This window comes from Myotis daubentonii, chromosome 8 (genome assembly GCF_963259705.1).
Source record: "Myotis daubentonii chromosome 8, mMyoDau2.1, whole genome shotgun sequence".
Lineage (NCBI taxonomy): Eukaryota > Metazoa > Chordata > Mammalia > Chiroptera > Vespertilionidae > Myotis > Myotis daubentonii.
In genome coordinates, this window is record NC_081847.1 from 95454434 (window position 1) to 95479031 (window position 24598).

The window sequence follows — 24598 nt, forward strand, 5'->3', positions numbered from 1 at the left end:
AAATGAAGTGTATTTTTAAAAACACTGCCTTTATAATTATCGAAAGTGTGCGCATACATTTTTGGGGACACCCTCTGCACATGCAAACAGGGCTAACGGGCTGTGGAGAATACTTTGGGTGCAAGTGCTATGGAATGATTCTCTGCATAGTGTGGAAGGAGAGACTTGTCAGAGGTGCCACTAACAGGACTGCAGGTCAGCACAGGACCCGCCAGGTAGAAAACGGTCTCCATCACTGTTCTCACCTGGCCCCGCCTTGACCGTAGCCTTCCCTGCGTGGGACTCAGTGGCCTGTAAGTGGCTCGTCATTTCACGATCGGCCGCCTGCAGCCTGCACCCCATGTACTTTCCTCAGAAGTGACCCAGCCTTTGCTGGAGCCTCGCCTGTCACCTCGCCCAGGGGTCAGGAACACCCTGAATGAACTAGCCTGAGACCTGCCGGGTCCCCCACCAAAGATTACGTTCAATCCGTAGATGCCACTAACCATTTTCCTTTACTGTTAACACAGAAGCAAAGTGGTGGCGTGGTGACTGAGAAATGTTCATGTTTCGTGCTTGATTTTTTTAAAGAGAGACGAACGCCTTGAAGGGGAGACCCTGGACCAGCAGCTGGGCAGGGTCCTGGGAGAAGTGGCCCCCAGCATGTTCCTGTCGTCCTTTTCAGAGACAGTAGCCTTTTTCTTAGGTAATCGGCTGCAGCTGCTGGGGAGGGGCCTGGTGTGTGACGTGCCCCCCTGCTCTTCCTTCCTGAGCTGCATTGAGCGGGAGGTGCCATGTGGACGCAGGAGAGCGCGGGACAGGTCCTGGCCTCCGTTAGCCAGTGTCGTCTTCCTGCGTCTTCCAGGCAGTCTCTCTTGGGGTCCAGGTGCCTAGGACTCCTCTGCCACTTCCCCTGTCTGGCACCCACGGCAGATGTTGGTATTTGAAAATAGCTTCTCGCGCAGCCACGGGTTCCTCAAAACAGCCCTCCAGGCAGCAGCTGCAGGGCGCGTACGCTGTTGTCCGGGCAGTCGTCCTGTGCCCGCGCTCACGGGACCAGCGTGGTGATAAGCTGGGTTCTCGGGTCTTTCCTCAGCCCAAGGAGCTGGAACAGAACCAGCACTTTCACAGTCCTTCCTCCTGGGGAAGTCAGCCAGTCCTGGGCCGCTGTCTCTGCCGCCTCTGGCGTGTAGTGAGAAAAGCGGCTCATCCTCTGGAGAGGAGGCCGGTCAGGCTCGCCCAGAGTCAGAGGAGACACAGCCCACACAGGCCTGCGGGCCACCAGGCCTTCATGGCGAGTAGGAGCCTCGCAGGGGCAGCCTCAGCACGGACACAGCAGCTCCCGTCCCCATGGAGCCCTGAGCCCTGCGACGCGGCCTGAGCTCCTCTCATGGTGCAGGTGCAAAGCAGCGAGTTCCCCTCTCAGCTCCAGGGCGAGACCCAGGGCGAGTGGGAGGGTGGGCGCAGCTGCTGCGCCTCAGGCGGACACGGGCAGACCCGGCGGGGGCTGCGGGGCAGGTCCGGGCGTCCTGTCCTGTCCAGTGTGTCGCTGGCCCAGGGCTGCGGGCCAGGTGTCTCCTCAGCAGCACTGAGAAGCAGACTCACTGCTAAACGTGGGCTCCTGGTTTTACCTTCTAAGTGCTTTATGTTTAAGATGGTTTGTAGGGTGTGGGCCAAGCAGGCTGCAGTGCCCGTGGGCCCGAGCGGCCAGCTTCTGTGAGTCTGAGCCGTGCTGTGGGCGTGGAGCCCCGTCATGTGGCTGTAAATACACAGAGAGACTGATGTTGGCGTGACAGCAGATGGGAACGTGTCCCTCTTACGGGGGCAGGGAGGGCCCCGTGAGAATGGCCTGTGCTAGTGGCTCTCAGGTATTGATGTGCACACATTGGCTCGGAGAGCCTGTGAAATACTCGGGAATTGGGGTGAAGTCCACTGTCTGGTTACGCGGGTGGGGCCGAGCCCGGGAACCTGCACGTTAACTCCCAGGTGGTTCTGATGCTGGCAGCCTCCTCTCAGCTCGGGCCCCTCCCGAGACCAGCACCCTTTGGGGTGGAGGGCGGGGAGCAGCTCCTCATGTGGTGAGCGGCAGTGACGGCCACCTCCCTCCCACCCGCCTCCCCAGGAGCCCTGTCGGCGATGCCCGCCGTGCACACCTTCTCGCTGTTTGCGGGGATGGCCGTCCTCATCGACTTCCTGCTCCAGATCACCTGCTTCGTCAGCCTCCTGGGGTTGGACGTGAAGCGTCAGGAGGTGAGCTGTTACTGGTTGCAGGCTGTTCCACCTGTGCCTGGAGTCTGACGCGCTGGAGGGCATGACCTTTGCGCCCTTTGTCCCTCAGAACAACCGGCTGGACATCCTGTGCTGTGTCCGCGGCGGCGAGGACGGCGCCGGCCTCCAGGCCTCCGAGAGCTGCTTGTTCCGCTTCTTCCGAGACTCCTACTCCCCACTGCTGCTCAAGCCCTGGCTGCGGCCGATTGTGGTGGGAACTCACTGGGTCTCCTTCCTCTTTTCTCCCGGCACAGACTCTGCCCCGTGCCCCCTAGGAAGCGCACGCATGGGGGTCCGGCAGCTGTCAGCTGCGTGTGCAGAAACAGCTGATACGGACAAATACGTGCTAGTAAATGCTTATTTTTTAAAATATATTTTTATTGATTTCATAGAGGAAGGGAGAGGGAAAGAGATAGAAACATCGATGTTGAGAATCATCAATCGGCTGCCTCCTGCACGCCCCCCACTGAGGATCGAGCCTGCAACCTGGGCCTGTGCCCTAACAGAGTTGAACCCTGACCTCCTGGTTCATAGGTCAGTGCTCAATTGCTGAGCCACGCTGGCCGGGCCATAAATGTTTTTAGCTATTTTTTTGCAGTCAATGTAAGCAAGAGCTTTTGTTTTGAGTTTTTATTTTGGAATAATTATAGGTTGAGTTGTAAGGTACAGAGGAGCCCAGATTCCCTTCACCCAGTTCCTCCGTGTCTCACGTAGTTGTAATTCAGTCTCAAAACGAGGACTTGGACTGGGCACAGAGGGCGGGTCTGGTTCCTGTCCTTTTATCCCACGTGAAGATTCATGGACCTGCCACACAGTGAAGATCCGTGACCAGGGGTCTCCCGTGCTGCCCCCTAAGTGTCGCGCACCCCCCCCCCCCCCCGTCCCCGCAGCACCTCGATCTCTGGTCCTCGCGACCAGCAGAGCTGTTTATAGTTTCTATACGGGATGTGGCCCCAGCTGCTGTCTGTCACTGCTCCACTAAGAGAACGTTCGTTTCCAGTGACGGGGGAAGTAAGAGCAGCTGTGGCTCACTGAGCACTGGTGTCAGGTGCTGCGCTGAAGTCTAGATCACGCCTAGATTTTCCTCGTTTCGTCCACGAAACGGCTGGCATTAGAGTCTTCGTTTCCCTGGTGTATTGAGGAGATGGAAGCTAAGAGGCTCAGCACTTCCCCTTGCCCCGTGTGCACGGAGCGGCCGCCCGGGAGCCAGGTGGTCCGACTCTAGACGCCCGTCCTCCGTGTGCTGGGTGTGCCATTCAGGCTTGCTGTCCAGTTTCGGGGGGCCCGTGCTCTGTGTGTGGAGCCTTACTCAGCTCCTTGTAACCAGCAGTGCTGTCTGTGACCCACCCCATTCCAGATGGCCGTGTTCGTGGGCGTTCTCTCCTTCAGCATCGCCGTCCTGAACAAGGTGGAAATTGGATTGGACCAGTCCCTTTCAATGCCAGAAGTAAGATGCCTTTATTTTAACTTACGCGGTCAGGGGTGGATACATTTCCAAATGTGCACACAGATGGTTCAGGTTAATGCCTGCTGTGCCTGCCAGTGCTGACGGGGCCTCCTGTGACCTCAGCTGCCACAGGCTGTGCGGTGGGGCCTGGCACTATGAGCCCAGACAGTGCTGGGCACAGCACAGGTGCGAGCAGCAGGCTGACCCTGTGAGGCCCCCTCCTGACAGCGGGACCTGCGGGAGCACCAGAGCGCAGGAGGGTGGGAACGGGACCAGCTTCGCAGGGAGTCCTGACTGGGCCTCATCAGACGCCCTCAGCGCGCCCACCCTCTTCCTGCTGCCTCTTCTTCCAGGACTCCTACGTGATGGACTATTTCAGGTCCCTCAGCCAGTTCCTGCACGCGGGCCCACCCGTCTACTTCGTGGTGGAGGAGGGGCTGGACTACACATCCCTGCAGGGGCAGAACCTGGTGTGCGGGGGCATGGGCTGCAACAACGACTCGCTGGTGCAGCAGCTGTTCGACGCGGCCGAGCTGGATGCCTAGTGAGTACCTGCCCCCGGGCTGCCTGATGAAAGTTGTCCCTGAAAAGGTATTTTCTCGGGAAACGAGGTTTTCGGAACATATGCTGACTCGAGCCTCCCCTGAGCAAAGCCTTTGGAGGACTAGCGTACCGCCTGGGCTCAGGGTTCCAGGAGGGCCAGTACAGCGTCCTTCCGCCCGGCAGCAGCGTTGGGTGCAGCCGGGAAGCTGGGTGTCAGGAGCGGGGCCGGGCCTGGGGCTCCCGGGGTCACGCTCCTCTCCCCCCAGCACCCGGATCGGCTTCGCCCCCTCGTCCTGGATCGACGACTACTTTGACTGGGTCAAGCCGCAGTCCTCGTGCTGCCGGGTCCACAGCGGCTCTGGGCAGTTCTGCAACGCCTCGGGTACGTCGCCCCCGAGTCTGTCCTGCTTTTCTGAAAAGCGTGATGACGTGGAAATCGCGTGGCCCTCACCTCCGCGTGTGCCCACTCGCTGCCTGCACTGGGTCTCGTCCCTTCCTCAGTCACTCGCTGTCCCCCCAGGGCTGCAGGCTGAGCCAGGCCTGAGTCAGGAGCTCTGGTTTCAGAGTTGATAAGCACATGGGAGCCCTGGCTCCGTGATGCCCATGAGGCCGTCCTTCACGCAGGGAAGGCCGTGTTATAGCCAAGATGGAGGTGGCATCTCAGTCAAATGCGTCCGACTGTGAAATTCACAGGAGCTTGAGCTTTTGGATAAGGAAACGATTCAGGAAAAGATACTCATAAATGTTTTAAAGTGAAATCTCCCTCGTTTCTGCTAGTGGCCGACCCTGGCTGCATCCGCTGCAGGCCTCTGACTCCCGAGGGCAAACAACGGCCCCAGGGGGGAGACTTCATGCGGTTCCTGCCCATGTTCCTCTCCGACAACCCGAACCCCAAGTGTGGCAAAGGGTAAGTGAGCCCGCGATGTGCACCCACCTGTTTTCAGGTAAAACTCGGGGAGGGCGGGGGAGCCAGTGTGTGGGAGAGGCCCTCTTTCCACCCCTCCTCACCCTTTCCTGATCTCTGGGAGAGAAAGAAACCCCAGAACACCTTCCAGGAAGCTCCTCGCTGTCTCCAGCCGACTGCATCTTGGCTGGGCACTTGCTCCCTGGGCATCTCTGTCCGGCCCTCCTGCTGGTCTGTGGGCAGAGAGGAGTGGTCTGTTCCGTGTCTGTGGGCGCAGGGGCCAGTGTCTGCTCGGGTGAGATCATCCTAGGCCCGTGGTCGGCAAACCGCGGCTCGCGAGCCACATGCGGCTCTTTGGCCCCTTGAGTGTGGCTCTTCCACAAAATACCACGTGCGGGCACGCACGTACAGGGCGATTGAAACTTCGTGGCCCACGCGCAGAAGTCGGTATTTTGTGGAAGAGCCACACTCAAGGGGCCAAAGAGCCGCATGTGGCTCGCGAGCCGCAGTTTGCCGACCACGGGCCTAGGCTAAGGCTTAGAAGGTTTGGGCCCCACTGTTCTGCTCCCCAGCCTGTGCCTGCAGCCAGGCCGCCGTCCCCACAGAAGCAGGACGTCTGGCCTGGAGACGGGCTCCGGGGGAGGGGCGGGCGGCTCGGGAGCTGTCGTAGGAGAGGGTGCCTGTCAGGTCGGCCCGGACGTCCTGTTTTCTCCCAGGAATACAGATTAGTCCCGAGTCCATCACTCGCTAGTCACGGAGAGCCTGTCTGTTCGGAGACCTGCACTAGGCTCCGTGGGAGTGAAGGGAACTAGAAATGGACCTCGCGTCTGGGTCTGGGTCTGTCCTGCACGGAATGAGCCCTGTGAGCTCAGCCTGCACGAAGCAGTGGCCACCACCTGTGCCGTGTCCTGTAGGCACCACGACCTCTTCCCCAGCTCGCCACGCGGCCGCGTCGGCGGAGTGCCCGTCCGCAGGGACAATGCTGCGCCCAAGTGCAGGGACCTGCTGAGGGCTCCGGGCCACTCGAGAGCCGGCCTCACGCCACGGCCTTCCTTCCCCACTTCCTGTTTCACATCATTGCTGAGCAGACTCATGTGAAAACGCATTGGCTGCGAGCAGAGCCAGATGAGAAACAGTAGCAGCCGTGCACCCACCGCCCGAGTGGGGAGAAGCCGGAGGGAGGCAAGAGCCAGCCCTTCAGCGTCCCCACGAGGGCCGGCCCTGCGCCCGGCTAGCGGCTCCCCTGTGCCTGCGCGGACTCTGCGGGGTGTGCAGAGCGCGGTCCTTCTGACCCCACTGTCTTCTCCCAGGGGACATGCTGCCTACGGGTCGGCCGTCAACATCCTGGGCAACGACACAGGTGTGGGCGCCACTTACTTCATGACCTACCACACCGTGCTCCAGACCTCTGCTGACTTCATCGACGCCATGAGAAAGGCCCGGCTCATTGCTGGTAACATCACCCAGACCATGAGCCAGGGAGGAAGCAACTACCGCGTGTTTCCATACAGGTGGGCGTGGCTTGTACACATGGGGTGTCCTAGGGACGGGCCACACCTGTCCGGCAGGGGACGGCCCTCGCCTGTCCGGCAGGGGGCGGCCCTCGCCTGTCCGGCAGGGGACGGCCCTCGCCTGTCCGGCAGGGGACGGATGTTTTTCTGGGACAAGCTCTCAGAGGGGTGTCCTGATTCCTGGGAAGAGCTGTGAACTTGGCAGAAAACCAGTTCTCCTCTGGCCCTGCACAGCCCCATTGGCCTGAGATAATTTTGGGATAGAGCAGGACTTGTTTTTTCAAAATACCCTGGAATAGTCTTTGAACATGCCTGCAAAGCAGGGTAGGCTGGGATTATGAACACAAACTATATAAAAGACGGGCATAGGGTCATTGCTAGGCCTTGGGGGCAGTGGTCATCGCAGGCCCGCTGAATCCCTGCCCGAGTCCTGCTACCCGGGGTGTTCTACACGGCTCTGCTGCCTGCTCCTGGGGTGGCATGGCGGCAGGAGGGGGTGGAGCTTCCAGGAAGGACGGCTGACGGTCTCCCCCTCCCACAGTGTGTTCTACGTCTTCTACGAGCAGTACCTGACCATCATCGAGGACACCGTCTTCAACCTCTGCGTGTCCCTGGGGGCCATCTTCCTGGTGACCGTGGTGCTGCTGGGCTGCGAGCTGTGGTCTGCGGTGATCATGTGCGTCACCATCGCCATGATCCTGGTCAACATGTTTGGTGTCATGTGGCTGTGGGGCATCAGCCTGAACGCGGTCTCCCTGGTCAACCTGGTCATGGTGAGTTCTGGGTCACTTCCTGGTGCCCGTTTCCAGGAGAGACGGCCCAGCTCTCCTCTCCCTGCACATGGAGGCGGGGCCACAGGCGGGTGAGTGGGACTGGACGTCACGGGCACCAGTGGAGTGTGATGTCACAGTCTAGCGTGGCGGGTATTTTGCCTTTATTTTTCTGTAGGGTTTGCAAAACCAGCCTCATGACAGCAACAAGGTCACCTATTTAGAAATATTGCCCCCTCCCTGGTGGAATTCTCGGACCAATACCTTTTGCTTCCCATAGTTAATAATTAATTAGTCTTGATGCTGGGAGCGTTCAAGCAGGTATTAACAGAAAGTAGCAGCAGTCCATGTTGTTCAGATGTGGCCACTGCGTCAGGCAGAGTGGCCCGTGCAGGGCGTGGGGGGTGCCCGCTTCCCCTGAGACAAGCAGACATGCTGTATGATCTGGGGCGCTGGGCGCCTCCCCGACGGCCCCGCCAGTCCCCAGGGCATTCAGGCTGGTGTCACGGGGCTTCTCAGTGCTCGGATTCTTAGGGCCCTCCCCCGGGGTGCCCTGGGAAGGGGTGGCTGCCTGTGGTGTCAGCCAGAAACGGCGGGTCGTCAAGGGGGCACTTCCTTGCAGAGCTGCGGCATCTCGGTGGAGTTCTGCTCCCACATCACCAGGGCCTTCACAGTGAGCGCGAAGGGGAGCCGTGTGGCGCGTGCGGAGGAGGCGCTCTCCCACATGGGCAGCTCCGTGAGTAACGCGGGGGTGTCGGTGTGGACTGAGCTCGGCCAGCCAGTGCTCAGGAGGGAATCCCCATCCTCTGCTTAGCGGCAGCTCCTGGGGTGACGAGGTGTCAGGCAGTTCACGCGATAGCTGTACCCGGCTGCTTTACCACGTTCCTGTGGGTGAAGGCTCTTGGGGCGGCCGGGTGGCTGAAGCAGGAAGAACAGGGTGGATGTGAGCGAGCAGGAGCCTTGGCCACGAGCCCAGGCCAGCGATGGGCGGGCAGCGGGGTCCAGTGAGCGGTCTGTCCTGTGTCTGCAGACTCTCACCCACACCCTGGCTTAACCCACCCACCACTTGTTACTGAAGAGGGGCCGTTACCGAGTCACACAAACCTTGTTTTGTAACCATGTTATACTTAAACTGGTTTTCAACAGAAAATATTAAGAAATGTGTGAATAGTGTCTATGCAGAAACATAAGCCTTTTCCCTTGTACTGTCTTTGTTCCAGGCTCACGAGCAGTACATAAAGCATTTTAAGTTGCACATCATGTACTTAGCAGGAACTCTGAAAGCTGGGCCTTGATGGTTAAGAAGTCCTTGTGTGAGGAAATGTGCACTTATGACTGGGGACGAGAGCAGGTCTAACACCCTCTCTCTTTCAGGTATTCAGCGGAATCACACTTACAAAATTTGGAGGGATCGTGGTGTTGGCCTTTGCCAAGTCTCAGATCTTCCAGATATTTTACTTCCGGATGTACCTAGCTATGGTCTTGCTGGGAGCCACGCACGGGCTGGTCTTCCTTCCTGTCCTCCTCAGCTACATAGGTGAGCTGTCTGACCTCAGTGAGGGGTGGGAAGCCTTCGGCCACAGGAGACAGGTGCCTAAAGCAGCTCTGAAGGATCTGAACTGTGCTGATGGGTCATTTACAAGTGGGACTGAGTGAGCGGTCTCAGACGACTCATGTCCCCACACCTCAGTGCACGGCCAAGACTGCCTGGGTGGCCGGCCTGGCCGAATAGGCCCTGAGGGCCGGCCGGGAACGAGTTTGAATGTCGGCCCAGGCAGCGCCGCCTCCACTGAGACGCGTGGCCACAGCCCGCAGTGCGGCTGAGCAGTGTCCCCAGCTCTGGTCCAGCAGCAGGCCTCTGCTGCCCCCTCACTTCCGTCCGTCCTGAGGACGCTCGTTGGCTGCCATGACGACTCGTGGTTGAAAGAACAGGACTGATTTGCTTGACTGATAGCAGGGATGGGGAACGTCGGGCACGAGGGCCGTATGAGGCCCGTGCAGTCATTTGGTCTGGCTCTGCCAAGGCATTAGGGGCAAGTTAATCGTTTGACCAAGCTGACCAGCATGGCTCAGTGGTTGAGCATCAACCTATGAACCAGGAGATCACAGTTAACTCCCAGTCAGGGCACATGCCTGGGTTGTGGGCTTGATCCCTAGTAGATTGATGCTTCTCTCCCTCCCTCTCCGAAATAAAAATATACATTTAAATGCTAATTTTTAAGTTGATAATTTTGTACGACCCACAAATGATGTTACAAATATCCAAATGGCCCCTGGCAGAGAAAGGTTCCCGACCCGATTGATAGCTTTTTACCCAAGCGGAAGCATTGAGGTAGATGGAGAAACCTCCTAAAGAAATGACACAGCTCTCTCCTTCCCAGGACCATCCGTCAATAAAGCCAAAAGCCTGGCCACGCAGCAGCGACACAGAGGCACAGAGAGAGAGCAGCTCAATTTCTAGCCCCTCACGGGGCCTGGGGACTTGGAACTGTGTCTGCGGGTCGGTCAGTTCCCTGGTGGAAGGAGCTGCCTTGTCGGGTTAAGCTGAACACTGGACGTCACCAGACTCGGGCGATGGATCTGACAGCAGCCGCTCTGGCCACGCGCCTGTCCACTCAGGAATGTGTTACTAACCCTGGAGGCAGCCCTGGACGCGTCTCCAGTTCTCCCGGCATGAAACCCGACTCTCAGCGAGGGAAGGTTGACACCGGACGCTGTGGAGGCGCTGGGCTCCCTGGCCGTCCTGAAGGCCAATCAGTGCAATGCTGCTCCTTTTTGAGGAGTGAGCCACCACACAAACTCCACCGCATTTTTGGTAACATTTGAGGATGTTGCAGGTACTTTATTATAGTATTTTGTAGTTTAAAGAGCTTTATTAATGCAATAAATTAACTTTATACATATTTTTATATATAAAAACAAGCGTGTGATTTCAGAGCGTCGTAGGCCTCATGAGAGCTTGGTCTCCAAAAACCTGTTTGAAAAAAGCCACGTGTTCCTCGCAGTGTTCTCCTGGGGGCACAGAGGGAAGCAGGTGAGCACAGCCGCTCCCAGGTGCTGGGTCTAACTTCCTCTCTCCCATAAGCACTCTGTCCCTCAGCTTCTGGACTGTCCTTTCCATTTTCATAGCTCACGCCTTTGCAGAGACCTGGTCAGGGACCTCACAGCCCCCAGCAACCCGCGGTGGGGGCTAACCTGTCGTGGTCCCAGTGCCCTGACTCTGAGCGAGGCAGAGCTGGGAGACCTGAAGTAAAGTTGCCTGTTCCTCCCCACCCTTGGATCTCATGCTTCTGGACCTCAGATGACTTGCCCATGTTTCCTGCCTGACCCAGAAACATTAATAAGCCCCAGGCCCCTTTAAACCCTCAGGCACAGGTTCCTGTCCAAGAGCACCTGTCAGACCTGAGCTGGCTCAGACCCTGAATCGGCCTGCATCTGCGTCTCCCCAAACACTTCAAGTTCCGGATCAGTTAGGTCCCTGGGCACACGGAGTTCACTCCACTCTGAATGACGGGCTGAGGGCCAGACTGGCTGTTGTGACTGTTTAAAACCGAACTCGGGAGTTCTAACCGAGGGCTCCTGGCCCACCCGCTGCCGGGGTCGCCCTGCCAGGAGCCTGCAGCTGCCCAGGCCGACTCACGGCTGCGCCTTCTTACCTGGGGTGAAACTGGGGTTCCCCCGTAAGCGCTGGTTCCGCTGCTCGAAGAAGCGGAAGATGGTGTAGAAGAGCATGCGGTCTTCGGTCTGCTTCGCAGCATCTAGGAACTTGCGTGCAGAGACGCTGTCGTGGCCCCCCACGCCCCGGAGGAACCGCAAGGCGGCCAGCACCTGGTGCTTGGACAGCAGGACTTCCACGATCTCATCGTTCGCGGTGGAGAGGCGCTGGAGAGAGGCCCAAGTGAGTGCCAGCACAGCAGACGCGTACGCCCCAGAAACATGGACGCACCTTACCTTCAACATATCCAGCGACAGCTGGTGAGCAGGAGGGTAGAAGCTCTCCAGGGATAACAGCAGACACGCCTGAAAGACAGGTTTCCGGCCTATTCAGCACAAGGTGCTGGACGCTGTTCACGACAGAGTAACCCTGGCGGCACCCACCAGAGGCTTGGAGTCGCTGAGCACGTGGTACTGCAGGAGCTGGTGCAGCGTGTAGAACAGGTTGTGCTGGACCAGCGTCTTGATGACGAGCTCGTGCAGGTAGTGCTACGGCAGACAAGGGGACAGGGCTCAGGTGTGGCGGGGCTGCAGCTGCTCTAACTGATGAGCTCCCGTCATTAGAAGGGGCCCATGTGCGGGGAAGAGCCCAGCCTCTTATGACTGGGCTCATCCTGACGCAGCACCACGTGGCGGGTCAGGAAATGGCTCGGACGCCGGGTCAGGACAGCAGGCCCTTAGCACATAGACGGCATCGTACTCAGGATAGGGACAGTGCTGCTGCCTTAGAGAGCCCTGCTCCTCTCACCCGGACCCCATGCTGCCCGGAGGTACCTGCACTGGAACCTGGAACTGGTTGAGCGAGCGAATGTACTCCATCAGCACGGCGACCACAAACTTGGGGGGCGTCTCCTGGGAGAAAGCAAAGGTGGTCTTAGGAGCTGCAGGAGCTCCCACGGAATTCCTCCTTTATTCCTGCCCCTTTCCCCTATTAAACTGGCCCAGGGCTGTGTGGCTGTTTTTGCACAAACCCCCTCAGACCCTCCCTCATCAAGAACATGTTTAGTCCTGAGTGTCAGAGGCCAAACTACCAGCATAGGTCCTCACCAGAATAACCAGCTATTCTGAGTCCTAGTTTCCCTCAAGTCCCTTCCAAGGATCTGTTCTGAGAGCCTTTGTCCAGAGCAGCTGACGGCAGTCACTCACCTTCTTCTCCGTCAGTGCCGACAGCACGTGGGTGTACATGTCGGACTGGTCGATCACGGCCTGGGTCCGCACCGGCCTGCGGAGGAGCGGGCTGCACCGGCTCTGCCCAGCTTCCGCCGCCTACGCAACACATTACAGGTGTCACCGTCACCACCTCCAGGTAACGGGCGTTTGCAGTTAATCCAAAAAAGACGGAACTCCTAGATGCTGTGAGCCTCAAGCCTGAGCAGGGGGACACAGGTCACAGCTTGGACGGAGCCGCTTCCTGTGCTCTCTGGGCAGAGTCTATTCTAGAAACAAGTCAGTTGGTCATCGTGACAAAACCCATGTTCACGGAGGATGGAGCCAGCAGCATAAGCGTCGTCTTCTCTTAAGGGCCAGCATCCTGTTATTAACCCCGTACCGACTCCCTAATTTTCTCCATCACCGTCGACCTGCCCTTGTTATCTAATAAAAGTGAAATGGCACCTGTGCTTTATGAAGCCTTAATCTTAAAGGACACACTTGTGTCATGAGCCTATGCCTAGACTTTGAATAAGTAAGGCTCCCCAACTACTGCTGCCTCGGAAAGCTCCGAGATCGACTCCATCGCCTAACTCCGGAGAGGAAGGGAAAGGGAGAGAGAGAAACATCAACGATGAGAGAATCACTGATCACTGCCTCCTGTTGCACCCTGCTGGGGATTGAGCCCACAACCAGGGCATGTGCCTTTGACCGGAATTGAACCCTGGGCCCTCAGTCCACAGGCTGATGCTCTATCCGCTGAGCCAAACCTGTGAGGGTGTCTCCTAACTTCTAAAGCCCGAGACCAGTGCCCACCCTGAGGCAGGAGCTGGGCGGTGCCCGAGAGCCCAGAGTGCTCAGCAGTGCCAGGCGCTGCAGGGCTGCAGACGGACCACACTCCACCAGCCAGCGCTTAGGAAGCCAAGAGCCACAGAGCAGGACGCACACAAACTGCCACCAGACAGCCGACACCCACAGAGCAGCAGGACCGAGGGAAGGAGCGAGACGAGCTCAGCCTCCCCACCTTGCGGAACCGTGTCTGACGGGCAGGGCCCACAGCTCTGAGCCCCGGCCACTGCAGTGCCTGCCATCCTGTTGTCCTGGAGTCACTGAAGGGGGTGTGTGTGTGTGTGGGGGGGTGCTGGCCTTTCTGTTACTGCTCAGAACTTTCCATTTTCAGCTTGAGGACTAACGAGGTCCTTTAAGTGAAATCACTCATTGCACTATCCTAACCCCTTTTCTTTCTGGCTTCAGAAGACAGGGTGCACTAACGTTATGTAGGAGAGGGAAAAAAGACATGGCAACCGATTCTACTTTTAATTAACTAAGACTAGGCTCTGGCCTGGTAGAAACATGTATAAAAAAGTAATGCCAAGACGGCCCTGACCGGTTTGGCTCAGTGGATAGAGCGTTGGCCTACGTACTCAAGGGTCCCAGGTTCGATTCTGGTCAAGGGCATGTGCCTTGGTTGTGGGCGCATCCCCGGTGGGGGGTGTGCGGGGGGCAGCTGATTGATGTTTCTTTCTCATCGATGTTTCTGACTATCCCTCTCCCTTCCTCTCTGTAAAAAATCAGTAAAATATATTAAAAAAAAAAAAAGTAATGTCAAGACGAAACCAAGTTTATTTATAAAATAGAAGACCAATGCCCTGACTGGTTTGGCTCAGTGCATAGAGCGTCAGCCTGCAGACTAAAGGGTCCAGGGTTCGATTCCGGTCAAGGGCATGTACCTCGGTTGTGGGCACATCCCCAGTAGGGGGTGTGCAGGAGGCAGCTGATCGATGTTTCTCTCTCATTGATGTTTCTAACTCTCTACACCTCTCCCTTCCTCTCTGTAAAAAAATCAATAAAATATATTTTTTTTAAAAATAGAAGACCAAGGATCTATCTACATCTAAGATCCAACAGATTAACACAGAAGAGGGGGAGGCATTGAGGGAGATGGAGCCTCCCGCCAACGGGATGCCGGGTGCCGAGTGTACTGCCATTTCTGCCCCAAAGTCACAACTACCAGGTGGGGGCGGAGGAGCCTCCAGCACAGCGCCCGTCACTCACCACCGCGTAGCTCTGCTCGGCGTCCAGGTACCTCTTGTACTCCTGGTTGAGCTTGTCGAAGACAGTGGCTACCACGGGCAGGGCCGCTCTGTCTGACCCGCTCAGCACTGGGAAGAATCAGTGTGCACAGGTCAGCCAGCTCCGCCTGCAGCGCACGCTGCCAGGGCAGCAGAACTCCCTCCCAGGCCAGCAGCACACATGTGCCTTAAGGGCACCCAGAGGAGCGTCCGGCGTGGAGACCTGAAGCCTGGAGCTCACGGGCCCTTTCTGGCTCCTGGAGAGAGGAGCTGCGACCGTATCAGTGAGATTCTCAATGTAGATGTTGAGGCAGAGACTTGGATTCTGAACAATGTTTGCTTTAAAAGGAGGGGCGGGAGCCGCGACCCCCACGTGCGCCCAGGCTCAGACTCGCTTTCATCTGAAACCATCCGGTTTACTATGTGGTCTTTCTACCCAAGTTCCCACACGACATCCATCCACTGATTTTAGAGAGAGAGACAGAAATATCACTGACTGGGAGGCAGCCCCCTGACAGGGAGTCCAACTGTGACCTCCTGGCTCATAGGTTGACGCTCAACCACTGAGCCACACCAGCCAGGCACTACAAGTCCTTTTTCTATTTAGCAGCCTTTCCGGGGGGTATGAGTCACCCACCCTTCAAGTGAAGAGTGGGCCACAGGCTGCAGACAGGCCTGGGAAGGTGGGGCAGCACGGGCTGGACTCGGACGACAGGAAGGAGCCCCCCTTACTCTGGGAGCAGACGGCCAGGATGACCATCTTGCACTCCTTTCTCTGGAGGAGAAAGTCCATCAGGCGTCCTTTGTCTGGCAGGAGGTTGACGATGGGCTGCAGCTTCACCTGCAGGTTCCAGAGGTAACCTGGGTTCGAGAGGCAGCGATGTCATTGTATGACGCAAACCAGAACCAAAACCCAAAAGTCCTGCACAGCAGTCGACGGCTTTTTCTCACAAACCGAAGCCCAGTCTAGGACATGCAGGACATGCTGACAACAGGACTGGCAGCCAAACTACGGCGTGCCCAGGAGACACCTGGCAACCACGCGCCCTCTATGTTCAAGCTGCATCTCCCCAAATACAGGGCAACAGGCACTCTCCCCCTGACCCACCTTGGCTTGCGCTGATGATGATGTCCGGCTGAAAGACGATCCAGGACGAGGAGTCTGCAGGCTATCGGAAATTCTAGCCCCGAAAAGATGGAAGCGAAAGGCAAACCCGCTCTGATCGAACCCGCCCTGACCCGCTGGCTGAGGCTACGCCAAGTGCCCGTCCCTCCTGGTAGGAAACCTCCCCATTTCGGTTCCTGAAACGTCATTCCCTCCCGGACAGGAGGGTAGTGGGAGGAGCTCCCTGCACAGCGCCAGCGCCTCTGTCAAGGATACAGAGCTTACACGGGACCGGAGACTGGCTGGTCACAGGAGCAGGACCTACACATGGAGAAAATGTAAGTGTGCGGCCAACACATACTCGACGTGCACCACTTCTAAAAGCCTGCAGCAACTGTAGTGACGCGAAGAGGAAGTGGAGGTCGAGAACAAGCCCAGAAAACGTCTTCACGAAAGCAAACAGATCTGGGACCCTCTGCACAGGCTCGCCACTGCACCCTAACGTGGCCCCCACCGACATGGTGCCTCCCTTTACCTGCCACGGGGATCTGATAGGGCTGAATGGATCGAGCAGGAAGCACGGGGTGATGGAAGGTAACGGTGCCATCAAACTCTCCCCGTAACTTGATGTCAAATATTACTGATGTCTGAAGTGCAGAAAAAGAACAGACTGTAATGCCCAGACAGACCACAGCAGTTAACCCTTTCATGACCTCCTATCTTGCTATTTCAGATCCATTTAAAGAGCCTGTGTTTAGCCCGGCCGGCGTGGCTCAGTGGCTCGCCCACCTATGAACCAGGAGGTTGAGGTTCAATTCCTGGTCAGGGCACAGGCCCAGGTTGTGGACTTGATCCCCAATGTGGGGAGTGCAGGAGGCAGCCAATCGATGTTTCTCTCATCACTGATGTTTCTCTCTCCCCTCCCTCCCTTCCTCTCTGAAGTCAATAAAAAATATATATATTTTACAAAGTCTGTGTTTGCGTGCTCGCTTCGGCAGCACATATACAAAGTCTGTGTTTGCATCCCATCCCTAGTTCTTCTCCCAGGAAGAATGTGCTCTGACATTACCACTGTCCTTCCCATTTCCATCTCCCTCACAGAGAGTCCTGACAGGGCTGACAAGCTCCCGCTAAGGGGCATTAGAAGATCTTTCAGTCCCAACTCATTAGAGCCACGGTGGCACCTCCAGGAGGCCTGGGAGACGCCCGCTAGTGGCACAGAAAGAGCAGGACCCATCCCACCTCTTTCTCTTGGGCCACACGGCCTCAAACCGTGCTCGTCCCTGCTCACAAAGGACCTACAGGGAGACACGTAGCAGAGGGTCTGCAGTGAACACAGCTGAGACAGTTGTTCCAAAGTCACTCTCCTCAGGTGCTATTTTCTGAAAGAGTTTTTAATTATTCTTAATGACACGGAATCACTGTTTCTTCTAAACTACCTAAAAACCTTTAGCATAGAAAGCACTTTCTCGTCTGTGTTCAGGCGGCTTGTTCACTTTCACAACTCTTTTGAGCACCCCAACGCGTACCACGCAGCCCTGACCCCACGGCCCCACCTCCGTGTCCTGATGGTGCACGGCCACCAGGTTGTCCACCACGTTGAGGGCGAACTTCCCCGTGCGGCCCAGCTTCAGGATGTGCGTCTTCTTACAGGCGCCTTCTCTGTGGGGACAGAGAGGTCACAAGGGGTCGACAAGCTTCACCTCCCACGTCCCCTGGGAGAGGAGCAGCGCGAGCGCGTACCGGGGCAGATGATACAGCACCACCTCGGCTCCCGCGCTGCTGGAGGCCCGCGAGTGGTGCCGCAGGAAGAGGACGTACAGCTGCCCGTAGCTGTGAGAGAACAGACAGTCACGTGTGCTGTGAGAAACCCTCCATCCTCAGTGCTGAGTCTGCGGCTCTAGTCCAGTAAGTCATCAAACAGTCCTTCATGGAATACTTTGCGGCCAACAACACGCTGGCACGCGTCAAGAACAAAACGGCTATTACAGAGTGAAGGGGGAGGGGTGTGAGCTGGTCCAACGTTCTCATTTTATCAGATTAGACGGCGAGAGGACTTTCCTCAGACCTCGAAGCCAACAAAATCTAAATGCAGGCCAAGACGACGGCATTGGTAAGCTCTGCGGTCACAGGCCCCGGCACTAATAGGGAAGGGAAGTCCTTGTTGGTCCATGACCACCTGAGTATTTGTAACGCACTTCTAGTAGCTGCATCACCAAAAGCAATTACAAAAGGAAGTCTCTCAAGAGACAAACATACATGGTTGCCATGGCAATGTCTCTCTCAGAAAGGCTCAGTTTAGTGGACTTGGGCGCCGCTGGTAACTCAATCTCAAACTTGGGCAGCTTTGTCATAGTGCCAGCCTGTGGGGAAAGAAAGTGTTAGGAAGTGTGTTGACCCTTGATGTTTTGTGTTCCCTACCTACCGTCACCGAGGGCACAGAACGCACTCCCGGTCTGTCCCCCCAGAATGAGCCACCCCTGGAGGGGGGTCGGACGAGGCACGGTTAGTGTTGGAGTGCTCGCCCTTGAAGTACTGCAGGGGGCACTCAGGGTCGGGGGTACCGCTGCAGAGGCTGCCCTCACCCGGAAGTGGAAGGGCTGCAGCACGCTGCCCAGGACGGTGGTGGAGAGCAGGATGACGGAGCTCTCGGGGCAGTGCAGGTACCAGTTCACGTTCAGGCTCTGGCTCTTCAGGAGCTTCAGGCTCCGCTTCTCCGGCAACACCTGAGGCGAGTGCGAGACAGCCTTCATTAAAGAGCAGCCAAGTGTCAGCAGACTGTAAGTTAAAAAGTAATAAAAACAGTAACTTAAATGGGAAAGTACTATTTTTAGCTACGACAGCTTCCAGGCATGGATCCGGTGCTTAGTGCTGTACAGACCCCGGCTCACTGACTGCCCACAACCCTGAGGGGAAGTGAGCTCAGCCACACAGTCACGGCCTGGGCAGCCACTCCCCTGCACGACCCAGCGCCGAGCCTCACCTTCTCAGGCACCAGCCACCAGAGCCAGCAGCAGCGACCTTCCCTCACCATGGAAACGAGCAAACGGACCCCAGCCGGGCGCCCATCAGCCACCCGCCTGCAGCATCGGCTGAACGCCATGCCCCCCACGGGGAGTGGTGCCCTTTTCCTAACAGGTGTGTTCTAGAGACTATAGGGAACTGTTACTTTCCATATACTCTATCTCAGTAATGTTTGAACATTTCATAAAAAGCATGTTACTTATAATTAGAAAAAAGCCCAGTCAACAGATTAACGTTCTGGAATCTCAAACAGTCTATTTAGTGCTGAATTCACACACTGCCAAGCTGCTCCTGCAGACCTCCCTCAAGCAGCAGTGACGCACAGATACCTGGTAAAACTCGATTCCCTGGTCTGTGATGAAGACGATCTCCGTGGAACTGGTCCAGCAGAACCCTAGTATGCTGGCATTCTTGGTCTGAAAAGAAAAAACGTAGAATACCCTGTATTGCTCTTTAACGAAAGCTACTGGTAACAAATTGAGCCTTCTTTTCAATACAGTGACCCCGGATTTTCACCTGGAACACCCACGGAAGTGCCCGAGTCAGCAGATCAGGAGGAGAAGCAGCAAGGTAACAAACCAGCCCTCAGCGCTCAGCTCCTCCCGTTAGGGCCAGAGGACAGCTGACCTCTCTTGGTCACACAGCTTGTCAAAGTATAAAGGCCTAGAGGTTCTCACTGAGTGTTGACCCAGGTGGGGTTGCAGCTGGAGCCACAGCCCGACTCCCTTGGTGAACCAGGGCCCGGGCCGGAGGGCAGGCAGCCTAGGCCCGCACGTGGCTGCTGGGGGGGTGGGGCGGAAGCCTGTGAAGGGGCAGCTACTTGGCGATGTTTCTCTCCTCGTTGAGGAGCCTACCCTCACCTCCATTAGCAAACACACTACAGAGATGCCGAGAGCCACCCCTTCCACTGGCAACTCCTGCCAGTCTCCAGGGCCACCCTGCCATCTGAGCGGCGCCTGCTGCAGCCTCATTTATTACACCCAGCAAGTCTGATGAACATGGGCTAGAATCTACACCAAAGAGAAGAAAGGGGGCATGACAAGGTCAGACGGAGGAAGAAAACATCACCAATAAAGGAAAAACCTCCTCTTCTGCAAACCTCCAAAGAGGCGGCTCAGGTCTGTCGCCCAGAGAGGGCCGGGCAGCAGGAGTAGCGCCACCCACCACCCAGGTCATCCTCCAGCTCTGTCTTCAGATGAAGAAACAGGCTCACAGCTTGTCCAGGTCACGGAGCCCACAGGCAGCACCTCTCAGCACAAGCACTTCCCCTCCCGTCTGCACTCAGCTACCAGCCCCCCAGCCGAACACAGACCAGAGGGGAAAGGACGCGGCCCGTACCTTGCACTCTTGAGTGTATTCTAACTGAGAACTATCCGGGATAAAATTAGAAAACTCCTAGAAAGAAACACAAGGATAAATTTGGATCAGGCAGCAACCTACTTTAGTACACAACAGACAAAAGAAAAAGATAAATACATTTAAAAAGTGATTAGAAAAAAAACAAAAAAACCCAAAGACAGGAAAAATAAAAAGACTAATTTCAACAATCTGTCTCAACAGCAGCTGGCTAACAATTCAATTTTTTAAAAAAGTTAATCCAAATATTCAGTGAGGGTTTAGAAACTGATTTTGAAAATTAATTCAAATGGTTGATTTCAGAGAACTGTGCTGCTCTACATTGCACAAGAGGCTTTCCAAAACTTTTAGCAATTAATACTGATGGAAGGAATGAGGGTGCTGCCTCTTTATCAACAGTTTTTTCTCTACTTTGCAAATGTGATGATGAATATTTATAAAGGCTAAAATGCCAACAGACTGCTCCAACTATGAATACCTGTTCCCATTAGATCAAGCATGCAAAGATAAGAGAAGTGACTTAATGGAGTTACTCCAGTTTACAGGGTAATTCACAAAGTAGCCAAAATTATACCTCGCGCAATCTATGCTAGCTATTAATCCATACAAAAGATGCCTGAGGTTCAAATTAGTTTTTTAAATCAAAATGGACAAACTAAGATCACCAGTATTTATCCATTCACATCTTTCTTCAAGAACTCCCAAGGCTGATACAGGAGTGCTCCACAGTTACAGCTTTCATGGCTTTAAAATAACAAGCGGCTCCTTTAACACTGGAAGCCTGCAATTCAAATACCCTTCTAAAATGCTTTCTTTATGCCATATTTAGAGGGATGTCTTACCACAGCCTTTGAGGTCCTCTGGACAGCTAGTATCTTGTTTTCTAAGGAAAACTTAATGCATTTCACTTCTCCTTTGTCTTCCATTCTGTAAGGAGAAAGAGTACGCTAAGAGTTCCATTTAATAACTGAACTCCAGGTTCTATCATTTGTGAGAAGAAAAATTAAATATTCAGGAAGCAGCAAATCTTAGTTTAAAATTAAACTTATGTTTCTGATGCTATCAGTAGTACCTCTTTTCAGAAAACCAAATCCAGGAGCAACGAGCGGCAGGAAAATGGGGAGCACCTGCACTTTCACCAGAAAATTACTTGATCCAAATACAGGGATAAGCAAGGCACACGCAGGAATACCTTGTGTTGTTGCACGTCACTGTGTGACACTTCACAGACGTTTCATTTCTACAAAGGGAAGGCAAGGCCTCCGCCAGCAAACACACTACAACCCACTGATCTGAGCTCTAAGGCGCGGCCTGGGGGGCTATTCCGATGCCCACAGGCACCTCCACAGATGACGGCTCTCTCTCCAGCTGGGACAGCAAAGCGTCTGAACCAAGCTTCCCACCCCCTCCCCGGGGTCTCAAGCAGCCCCGCCCAGAAGCCTCACAACCACCTCCAACAAAGGGAAATCTAGAGGGGCTGACGGAGGGTGTGGAAGCTGGGGTACGGGTGGGTGCTCATTCCCTCGATTATGGTGATGGTTTCACGGTGCACACACGTCAAAACTCATCAATGGCTGTTAAATATGTTCCGTTAATAATTACACCACAGTAAGGCTAGTCACAAAAAATACCATGTTTTTGAAAGAGGGTAAATTCAGTATCTTCCCCCGCAAACACTACTGAGCCCCCAAATCTGGGCCCTCAGGGCTCACTCTTATTTTGCTGCCGAGGGCCTTTGCGATACCAGTCTCCACTGCCCTCAGTGTGGTCTGCACCACGCTGGCCCAGGCCCGGCATCCTCTCCCCCGACGGGCAGGCTCCCAACTAATCCAGTGTCAAGGCTCCGACCAGCGTGGTCTTTCCAAACACTGACCACCTCACCTCTTCAGGAACCAGGTAAAGCCCTGATTCCGCAGCAGAACAGTCAGGTTCAAGCTGACCCTGCCTCCGCCTCCCCTTCCCGCAGGGACACATGGGCGTCAGTCACAGACCTGGAGTCCCCGCCCCGTGCTCGCTCGCCCCTGCCCGTGGGGTTCTCTCCATCGGAAGCCGCCTCCTCCCTTCCCCCCCAGAACCATCCCGTCCCAGCCCTCGCCTCCCTCCCCTCTGAGGCGTTCCCCTCCTGCCCCACCATCAATGCTGCCCCTCCGGCGCCCACGCTCTGGGCACAGCACTTGCCCGGGAAGCGTGTGCCCCTCACTCTCCACGCCTCTGCAGAAGGGCGCCCGGCGATCCAGAGCCTTCCCGTGCCTGACGCCTCGCACGGGCGCCGCCCGCGGGATTCACTTTCCACCTCAGAAAGGTCTCCTGTCCTACAGGCCCGCGAACCGAGGGCTCCGGTGCATGTTCCTCTGTGACCGCGGAGCAGGCGACCAGGGCGTCACCAGCACTGCGCTCTGAACGAACGGAGCTGCTCTTCCTCGCGACCCGGCTCAGCTGCGTCAGGGGGGCCCGCCGGTCGCCGTAAGCACAGTCGGGGCTGGTTTTCTTAACACACGTTTTTACCAAAAACCCCGACCAGGGGCCCCTCCACCTTCCAGACTCTGCAAAGACCGGAGGACGGCAGGTCCCCGTCAGGAAAGGACACGGCAGCCAACAGCGCAGGGACCTGCGGCTTCCAGCGCCAGGAAGCGGGCGCCCTCCTGGGGAGGACCCGGTTCCCAATCAAGGGGAGCTCCTCCCTCCAGCACCTCACGTCGCTGGGACACGGTGTCCGCGTGCCCGGTCCGCTCCCTGCGGGCACAGGTGGGCACGCGCGGCTTCAGCGCTCTGACGGGAGGCAGGGGACCTGTGGGCACCTCCCGAATGAGAAGCAGAGCGCCATGTGCACGCCGGCCTTACTCTGCACAGGTTAATACTTTACCTGAAGGAGATGGGGTTCCGGTCATCCGGGCCCTTCACCACCACCCCCGTGGCTCCGCCAGATCGCACCGCGAACACCTGCGAGCGAAGAGAAGCAGCCTTAACGGCGAGGGCACTGTCCCGGCCCACAGCGACCCCAGCCCCGGTGCCGCCGACCCGGCAGCGGCGCGCCCATCCCGGATGCCCGGTGCTCACGTGAATTTTAAGAAACGAGGGGAGACGCCAAAACGGTTACCACCCCAAACGGCGCAGACGGCCCGGGCCCGGGCCCCCCGCGTTCTCATCCGGTCTGGGAGGCGCCGCGTAAGCAGCCTGTTCTGCCCCCCCACCCCCCCGAAATTCCCGGGATAACGGGGTTCTCAGCGCGGGACTCGCGGCCCAAGGGCGGGGGGAGCCCGGCCGGAGGAGGCTGGTCCTGCCCCGACAGGAAGGCGCGGGCGGAGGCCCGGCTGGTCCCGGCACCCCGCCGGGCGCGCGGGCGGCCGTGGCCCCGGGTCCAGGCCGTGCTGGGAGGAGGGTGCGGGCCGGCTCCCACCTGTTTGTTGGCCTCGTCGAAGAAGACGCAGTTGACGGGGTTCGCCTTCTCGAAGTGCACCGGCCGCTCGCACAGCTCCAGGTAGTAGTCCTCCTCGCCCATGGCGGGCGGCGCCGGGGGGCCGGGGGGCGCGGGGGCGGCAGCCAGCGCGGGGCAGGGCGAGCGGCACCCAGGAAGGCTCTGGGTCCGGCCGGGCGGCGGTGGGGGCGATCCGGCGGCCGCTTCCGGGTGTCACGCCCCCACGCCCGCCCACGTGACCCTCGGCCCTGGCGTTTAAGCCGGCGACGGCCGCCCGACCCCAGTGGAGCCCTCCGCGCAAGAGGCCCCTCCCCCTTTCCGCGCGGGCGGGTCCCAGGGCGGCTCCCGGCGGCGATGGAGGCGGGGCCGCGGGACCGGAAGCCAGGGCCTCGCAGAGCGTGGCGGCACCGCCAATCCTAGCCAGGCTTTCCCCAGCATGGGCGGGGCCTGGCTCGCCCCCTTCCGGAAGGTTCGCGCAGGGCAGGCTGGGGCGGGGCTGCCCTGGGTCCCTGCGCCGAGGCCTCCCGAGCCGCCTCTGGGCGCTGAGGAGAGGCGTCCCTGTGCTCAGCACCGGTTACCCTGAGAAAACATTCGAACCTGCATCCGGTTTTTGTGAGTTTATTTGAGCCAAACTGTTGACAGTTGCCTGGAAGCAGAATCTGAACGTCTGCCCCGGACAAAGGCGGTTTTCGCCCCGTTATCCATCCCCATCCCAGGAGATGCAAGCGGGTCACTTGCGGCCGCGGGAGCCGACCAGGCGGGCGGGAGACGGTAGGAGGAGGACGACCCCGGGGCCCTCAGCTGAAGGCGGCGGCGGCGCAGCGAGGCTCCGTGGCCTTTGTCGGGAGCGTCCCCGGACGCCCCGCGCCTCTGGGCGGAGCGGAGCGACCCTGCGGTCGCCGGACCGGAGGCGCCTGCGACAGAGACCGGCTCCGGGCGGCGGGGTGGGGTTCCCGTTTCCTCAGAGGGACTGGAGGGGGCGCGGTGCAAGGGATCAAACATCCGACGAAGGGCAGACTCTGTAGACTGTCACTACCCATTAAAGTTATAATTAAATAAAGGGGAAAGGGTAAAATGGTGACTCGGCGGGCTCTCGCACCGGCGGGCTTGGCCCATGTTTAACGGAGGTTTGTCAGGGAGGTGCTGCCGAGGCGCGAGCCCCGCCAGAGCGGCTTTGGGACGGGAGGCCGACGCCGGACCGCCTGCGGCCCCTGCTGGCCTGGGCCTCCCCGGAGCCGGCCGCCGGCGGCCCTGGGTCCACGGGATGGCAGTGCCCGGTCCGTACACCCGGGCCCTCCTCGGCCCCGGGGGTGAGCTGCCCCCCTGCGGTTGCCTCGCCGA

General features: G+C 57.6%; 2 protein-coding genes across 5 annotated transcripts in view; one reads left to right on the forward strand and one right to left on the reverse strand.

Annotated features, from left to right (window-relative positions):
• Positions 1–10325, forward strand: part of NPC1 (NPC intracellular cholesterol transporter 1) — a 37248-nt gene extending 26923 nt beyond the window's left edge. For both annotated transcript variants that reach the window (XM_059707468.1, XM_059707469.1), the window contains exons 14-25: positions 571–685; positions 2102–2229; positions 2318–2458; positions 3605–3694; positions 4048–4238; positions 4504–4619; positions 5015–5144; positions 6452–6652; positions 7194–7425; positions 8045–8158; positions 8797–8959; positions 9804–10325. In XM_059707468.1, the coding sequence (XP_059563451.1) occupies positions 571–685; positions 2102–2229; positions 2318–2458; positions 3605–3694; positions 4048–4238; positions 4504–4619; positions 5015–5144; positions 6452–6652; positions 7194–7425; positions 8045–8158; positions 8797–8959; positions 9804–9883 (1701 nt within the window). In that variant the 3' untranslated portion in view covers positions 9884–10325. The remainder of the gene's footprint in view (positions 1–570; positions 686–2101; positions 2230–2317; positions 2459–3604; positions 3695–4047; positions 4239–4503; positions 4620–5014; positions 5145–6451; positions 6653–7193; positions 7426–8044; positions 8159–8796; positions 8960–9803) is intronic.
• On the reverse strand, positions 10244–23541 carry RMC1 (regulator of MON1-CCZ1). 3 transcript variants are annotated; one of them, XM_059707476.1, is made up of 20 exons: positions 23240–23541; positions 22706–22782; positions 20685–20769; positions 19825–19881; positions 18816–18902; positions 18048–18188; positions 17722–17825; positions 17206–17295; positions 17019–17124; positions 15996–16109; positions 15739–15775; positions 15466–15519; positions 15090–15218; positions 14341–14447; positions 12283–12402; positions 11911–11988; positions 11521–11625; positions 11374–11442; positions 11079–11304; positions 10244–10434 (listed from the first exon to the last, which is right to left on the reverse strand). In XM_059707476.1, exons 1-20 carry the CDS (start codon positions 23339–23341, stop codon positions 10355–10357), a joined length of 1968 nt encoding a protein of 655 aa, XP_059563459.1. In that variant the 5' UTR covers positions 23342–23541; the 3' UTR covers positions 10244–10354. The 3 variants fall into 3 exon arrangements, with proteins under 3 accessions (XP_059563459.1, XP_059563458.1, XP_059563460.1); XM_059707475.1 differs by having other exon boundaries at positions 15739–15783; positions 15998–16109; positions 23240–23539; XM_059707477.1 differs by lacking the exons at positions 10244–10434; positions 14341–14447 and having other exon boundaries at positions 11139–11304; positions 15739–15783; positions 15998–16109.
• Between the last annotated feature and the right edge of the window lie 1057 nt (positions 23542–24598).